The 6,000-nt window shown below is 44.5% G+C and overlaps 1 protein-coding gene and 1 long non-coding RNA gene across 2 annotated transcripts in view; one reads left to right on the top strand and one right to left on the bottom strand.

Moving 5' to 3' along the window:
* Nucleotides 1-498: 498 nt before the first annotated feature.
* On the bottom strand, nt 499-1,380 carry LOC127911097 (uncharacterized). The gene is made up of 3 exons (XR_008077603.1): nt 1,005-1,380; nt 656-967; nt 499-616 (listed from the first exon to the last, which is right to left on the bottom strand). It is a non-coding gene; the product is annotated as an uncharacterized LOC127911097 (long non-coding RNA).
* Nucleotides 1,381-2,261: 881 nt separating this feature from the next.
* The window catches only part of LOC118381343 (collagen alpha-1(XI) chain-like), a 215,317-nt gene continuing 211,578 nt past the window's right edge, over nt 2,262-6,000 (top strand). Inside the window, exon 1 of the mRNA XM_052475964.1 lies at nt 2,262-2,622. Coding sequence (XP_052331924.1) covers nt 2,508-2,622 — 115 coding nt within the window. The 5' untranslated portion in view covers nt 2,262-2,507. The remainder of the gene's footprint in view (nt 2,623-6,000) is intronic.

Here is a 6,000-nt window from a genome sequence, read left to right as displayed (position 1 = left end):
CTTTCAATGTCACACCTTGGAAAACCAACTCAAGAGCAAGGGCTGCGTACAAAATGTTAACTTATTCCCTACATAGTGCACTACTATTGGCCAGATCCCTGTGGACCATTCACTGTAGGGAATAAGGTGTCATTTGGGACACACACCAATGTTCTATAGCTAACACCTGTGTTTCCACCCTGTGTTCCTGTAAGGATCGAGGCTGGAGACGAGAAGCAGCTACAGGGAGTGGACATGTGATATCCACGGACAGGAACAGAATAGGGACAGTGTCTGGACGGGGGACACGGAAACCACAATAATGCTGACACGTGGAGGAAACAGAGGAAACAGGCATGTACAGGGAAGGCAATCAAAACGTGCAGGAGTCCTGGTGAGTCCAATGAGCGCTGATGCGCGTAATGATGGTGACAGCTGTGGTTAATGCAAGTCAGCCTGGCGCCCTCGAGCGACAGAGAGGGAGAGTGGGAGCTCTGTTCCAGTGTTCTATAACTACCACCTGTCTCCACTCTCTGTTCCAGTGTTCTATAACTACCACCTGTCTCCACTCTCTGTTCCAGTGTTCTATAACTACCACCTGTCTCCACTCTCTGTTCCAGTGTTCTATAACTACCACCTGTCTCCACTCTCTGTTACAGTGTTCTATAACTACCACCTGTCTCCACTCTCTGTTCCAGTGTTCTATAACTACCACCTGTCTCCACTCTCTGTTCCAGTGTTCTATAACTACCACCTGTCTCCACTCTCTGTTCCAGTGTTCTATAACTACCACCTGTCTCCACTCTCTGTTCCAGTGTTCTATAACTACCACCTGTCTCCACTCTCTGTTCCAGTGTTCTATAACTACCACCTGTCTCCACTCTCTGTTCCAGTGTTCTATAACTACCACCTGTCTCCACTCTCTGTTCCAGTGTTCTATAACTACCACCTGTCTCCACTCTCTGTTCCAGTGTTCTATAACTACCACCTGTCTCCACTCTGTTCCAGTGTTCTATAACTACCACCTGTCTCCACTCTCTGTTCCAGTGTTCTATAACTACCACCTGTCTCCACTCTCTGTTCCAGTGTTCTATAACTACCACCTGTCTCCACTCTCTGTTCCAGTGTTCTATAACTACCACCTGTCTCCACTCTCTGTTCCAGTGTTCTATAACTACCACCTGTCTCCACTCTCTGTTCCAGTGTTCTATAACTACCACCTGTCTCCACTCTCTGTTCCAGTGTTCTATAACTACCACCTGTCTCCACTCTCTGTTCCAGTGTTCTATAACTACCACCTGTCTCCACTCTCTGTTCCAGTGTTCTATAACTACCACCTGTCTCCACTCTCTGTTCCAGTGTTCTATAACTACCACCTGTCTCCACTCTCTGTTCCAGTGTTCTATAACTACCACCTGTCTCCACTCTCTGTTCCTGTGTTCTATAACTACCACCTGTCTCAACTCTCTGTTCCAATCCTGTTTTTTGAAATAACTATTTTCAGCCTTCTACTCAGCTTGCTTCCCAAAGTTTATTTATTTGAAAACAACGTGTCTTTGATAGAAATCTTTTACAATCTGGAAAACATTTTCATTTGGACTAATAAAGCTTTTCGTATCACAGTTTGGGCATCTTGTTGGGTATTTAGCCTTTTCATTTGTTTTCTAATTTCTCATGGATTCAAGACATTTCTGGAATAACTAATGATTCTCCACCCCTCAGGTTTAAAATACATTAGCAGCCAAAATGCTCCAGCTATACATTTTAAGTAGAGCTTCATCTTTTGTCTACAATCAGGTGATGACTATTAAAACTATTATGATTAAAGTCATCATTTAGATTATTTTATAGTTTTGGTTAAATAATGTATTTTTAAATTAGTCTATTTAATTAGATTACTGCCATAAAAATATATTTGATTTAATTAGATTATAGCCCAATAGCACCAGGGGAAGGTAGAAATGATCTGTTATCTGTTATCTGACTCTAGATAGCCCATTGCATTATTATAGCGTTGTTACGCATCAGTGTCTCCACCTCTCTCCCTCCGTTTCTCTCCATATGACAATATGATATCTGAAGAATAAATGATGCGACTCCTGACGCCTGCTGTAACCAAGGACCTCTGGCCAGTCTTGACTGACAGTTTATGGGCGGGATTGAAGACAACTTTCCAGCCCGTGATTCGCTAAACGGAACATTTTCCAACTGTCAGTTTCCTGCTGCCGTACCCCCCCTCCCACGCTCGGCTCTCGTGGAATCGAATGGTCTCCGTTTTTTTCCTAAAAGCCCAAACACCTTCAGTCTGAGGGCTGGGGCTGAGGGAGAGAGGAGCAGGAGGGCCCAGTTTGGCTCTAAAGAAAAAAACAGTACCGTTTTGCACTTATGGCTTTGTTGTAGTAACTGAAATTACCAACAACAACTCTCTCCTTTTTCTGTATTTGTGGAAGGAAAAGGACCTACATTTTGTACTGAAAAGTCGCCCGTTTTTTTTTCTTTAGGAGCTTTGAGTAGCTGAGTGAGTGACAATGGAGATGAAAAGATGGTCCACAAGGTGGAAAACGAAAAGGTGGCTGTGGGACCCCACTCTAACCACCATCGTCACTATCACTTTCCTTCTGCAAGCCGTCAATGTTAAAGCAGGTAAGGAACTATCGTTGGAGAACGCGTTTCTGAACCGTTCACATGGCAAACTCTCCCTGGTGTTTCTTGGGGACTGACAGGGGCATCCTTGCCCCCCCCCCTCCCCCCAAGGTTTGACTTATCAAGTGATGAGAGCGCATCTATAGGGCCACTTCCACAATCACTGCGCTGTGCTTCTGAGGTTGACAGCCAACTGAAAGAAAAACTTGAGCTAACTAATATCATGACACTGTCTAAAATGCATGACTTATGTGTCACCACGTGCGTATCCATGATCGAATATAAGAATGTTCCAAAGAATGCCAATGCCACCCATTTCCGTTATCCTGAACCTAAATAGCGATTTGAAATCCACCAGGTAGGCTACTTCCAAGCCTTTTCCATCCCGTCCGCGGTAAACCCCAGCAGCATTCATACAGGTGCTGTCGTCTCCTCTCCAGATCGCAGCGTGATTTCCCCCAAAAATAAGGTCTCGCACGCGGTTCTGTACGTGTCATGCTGTTGTGGTAGTACACTACGCAACTAAAAGTGCGCCCAGGACGCTCTCCGGCGAATGTTTTAAAGGGTTTAGCCAGACAACTAGGCTTTGTTTGCCCCTGTGGTCCGCTAGGTGTGTGTGGACACGGCTATCGGGAGAAGGATTCCATTTATGGTTGAGGTAGCATTCTCACACCTTGGCTATAAAATCGTGTAGCCACTGGAGAGCTGCGCGTTTTGGGTTGTTGTGATAGGTAACGTCAGAGTATTGATATGGCTATCCCAGCTATCTTCAATGGAACCGCGTAATAGGGAAGGCAACGACTTTTTACGCGTGAGTTTAGAGAGTTTGGCTGATTGTACAGCAGCCATAGGTGCTCGGTGGTTTATTAAAACTGAGACTAAGGTAGGATAACCTTCCACACATTAATTATTAAGTGGAACTATATGCTGGTTATTGAAACGTCATATCACTTGATGTTACACAATAATGATCTGACCGTTATGGCTAATATACATTTTTTTTATACATTTTAACTGCTCTCTTCCAAACTATTGACATATGTCAATAATAAGCTATGCCACCGTGACATCCCCGATGTGCGTTTAGTATTCTTTAGCATCTTTGGGGTTATTTGCCTATTTGGTTTCAGAATATTTTTAAATGATTCATAGACTCTCAACACAAACGGTATGAGGCACTGTTGTTCCATAAGATACTATGCTGCTGGGTATAGGTAGTACTGTAGCCCGTGAGGCGATGCTCTCTCTATAATGTGGGAGAGAAGACCATATAGTGACCAGCAGTAGGAAGCACAGTTTCTCCACTCTACCCTGGTAACCACTAAGCCCAATAACTCCACTCTTCCCTGGTTACCACTAAGCCCAATAAGGGGCGTTGATGGAAAGAGTCCCCCCCCCCTCCACTCCCTTTACATTAGCCTATATCTGGATCAAGATGATCGCTTATTTCTCTTGATTGTGGATATTATGACATTCATATTTGGTGTGCTTCTGATGATATATATGTGTTGATTCTGTTTTCTTTACTTTGATATTGTGAGCTAAGGTAGCAAGTCAATATCAAGAGCAGAACCATGGATAAATGATTTAGATGAGAGAGTGCAAAGTATTTTAATAATAATCTAATAATTTTATATTGTGATTTTCATTACAAGTAGAATCTCAAAGCCTCTTTAAAAACAAAATAAACAAAAAAAACAATTTAATAAAACAAATGTAGCGATCTGGCAGAGGAGAGAACTCTCCATCAACGCCTCTTATTGGGCTTAGTGGTAACCAGGGTAGAGTGGAGAGTTATTGGGCTTAGTGGTAACCAGGGTAGAGTGGATAGTTATTGGGCTTAGTGGTAACCAGGGTAGAGTGGAGAGTTATTGGGCTTAGTGGTAACCAGGGTAGAGTGGATAGTTATTGGGCTTAGTGGTAACCAGGGTAGAGTGGCGACTCATTGGGCTTAGTGTTAACCAGAGTAGAGTGGAGACTTATTGGGCTTAGTGGTAACCAGGGCAGAGTGGAGACTCATTGGGCTTAGTGGTAACCAGGGTAAAATGGAGAGTTATTGGGCTTAGTGGTTACCAGGGTAGAGTGGAGAGTTATTGGGCTTAGTGGTAACCAGGGTAGAGTGGATAGTTATTGGGCTTAGTGGTTACCAGGGTAGAGTGGAGAGTTATTGGGCTTAGTGGTAACCAGGGTAGAGTGGATAGTTATTGGGCTTAGTGGTAACCAGGGTAGAGTGGAGAGTTATTGGGCTTAGTGGTAACCAGGGTAGAGTGGAGAGTTATTGGGCTTAGTGGTTACCAGTTTAGAGTGGAGAGTTATTGGGCTTAGTGGTAACCAGGGTAGAGTGGAGAGTTATTTGGCTTAGTGGTAACCAGGGTAGAGTGGAGAGTTATTGGGCCTAGTGGTAACCAGGGTAGAGTGGAGAGTTATTGGGCTTGGTGGTAACCAGGGTAGAGTGGATAGTTATTGGGCTTAGTGGTTACCAGGTTAGAGTGGAGAGTTATTGGGCTTAGTGGTAACCAGGGTAGAGTGGAGAGTTATTGGGCTTAGTGGTAACCAGGGTAGAGTGGATAGTTATTGGGCTTAGTGGTAACCAGGGTAGAGTGGATAGTTATTGGGCTTAGTGGTAAAGGGTAGAGTGGATAGTTATTGGGCAGTGGTAAACAGGGTAGAGTGGAGAGTTATTGGGCTTAGTGGTTACCAGGTTAGAGTGGAGAGTTATTGGGCTTAGTGGTAACCAGGGTAGAGTGGAGAGTTATTGGGCTTTGTGGTAACCAGGGTAGAGTGGAGAGTTATTGGGATTAGTGGTAACCAGGGTAGAGTGGAGAGTTATTGGGCTTAGTGGTAACCAGGGTAGAGTGGATAGTTATTGGGCTTAGTGGTAACCAGGGTTATTGGGCTTAGTGGTAACCAGAGTGGAGTGGTACCAAAGTAGAGTAGTTATTGGGCTTAGTGGTAACCAGGGTAGAGTGGAGAGTTATTGGGCTTAGTGGTAACCAGGTAGAGTGGATAGTTATTGGGCTTAGAGTGGTAACCAGGGTAACCAGGGTAGAGTGGATAGTTATTGGGCTTAGTGGTAACCAGGGTAGAGTGGAGACTTATTGGGCTTAGTGGTAACCAGGGTAGAGTGGATAGTTATTGGGCTTAGTGGTAACCAGGGTAGAGTGGAGAGTTATTGGGCTTCGTGGTAACCAGGGTAGAGTGGAGAGTTATTGGGCTTAGTGGTAACCAAAGTAGAGTGGAGAGTTATTGGGCTTAGTGGTAACCAGGGTAGAGTGGAGAGTTATTGGGCTTAGTGGTAACCAGGGTAGAGTGGATAGTTATTGGGCTTAGTGGTAACCAGGGTAGAGTGGAGACTCATTGGGCTTAGTGGTAACCAGG

This window comes from Oncorhynchus keta, chromosome 23, assembly GCF_023373465.1.
Source record: "Oncorhynchus keta strain PuntledgeMale-10-30-2019 chromosome 23, Oket_V2, whole genome shotgun sequence".
NCBI classification, from domain to species: Eukaryota; Metazoa; Chordata; class Actinopteri; order Salmoniformes; family Salmonidae; genus Oncorhynchus; species Oncorhynchus keta.
This window is presented reverse-complemented; position numbering and strand designations above follow the sequence as displayed.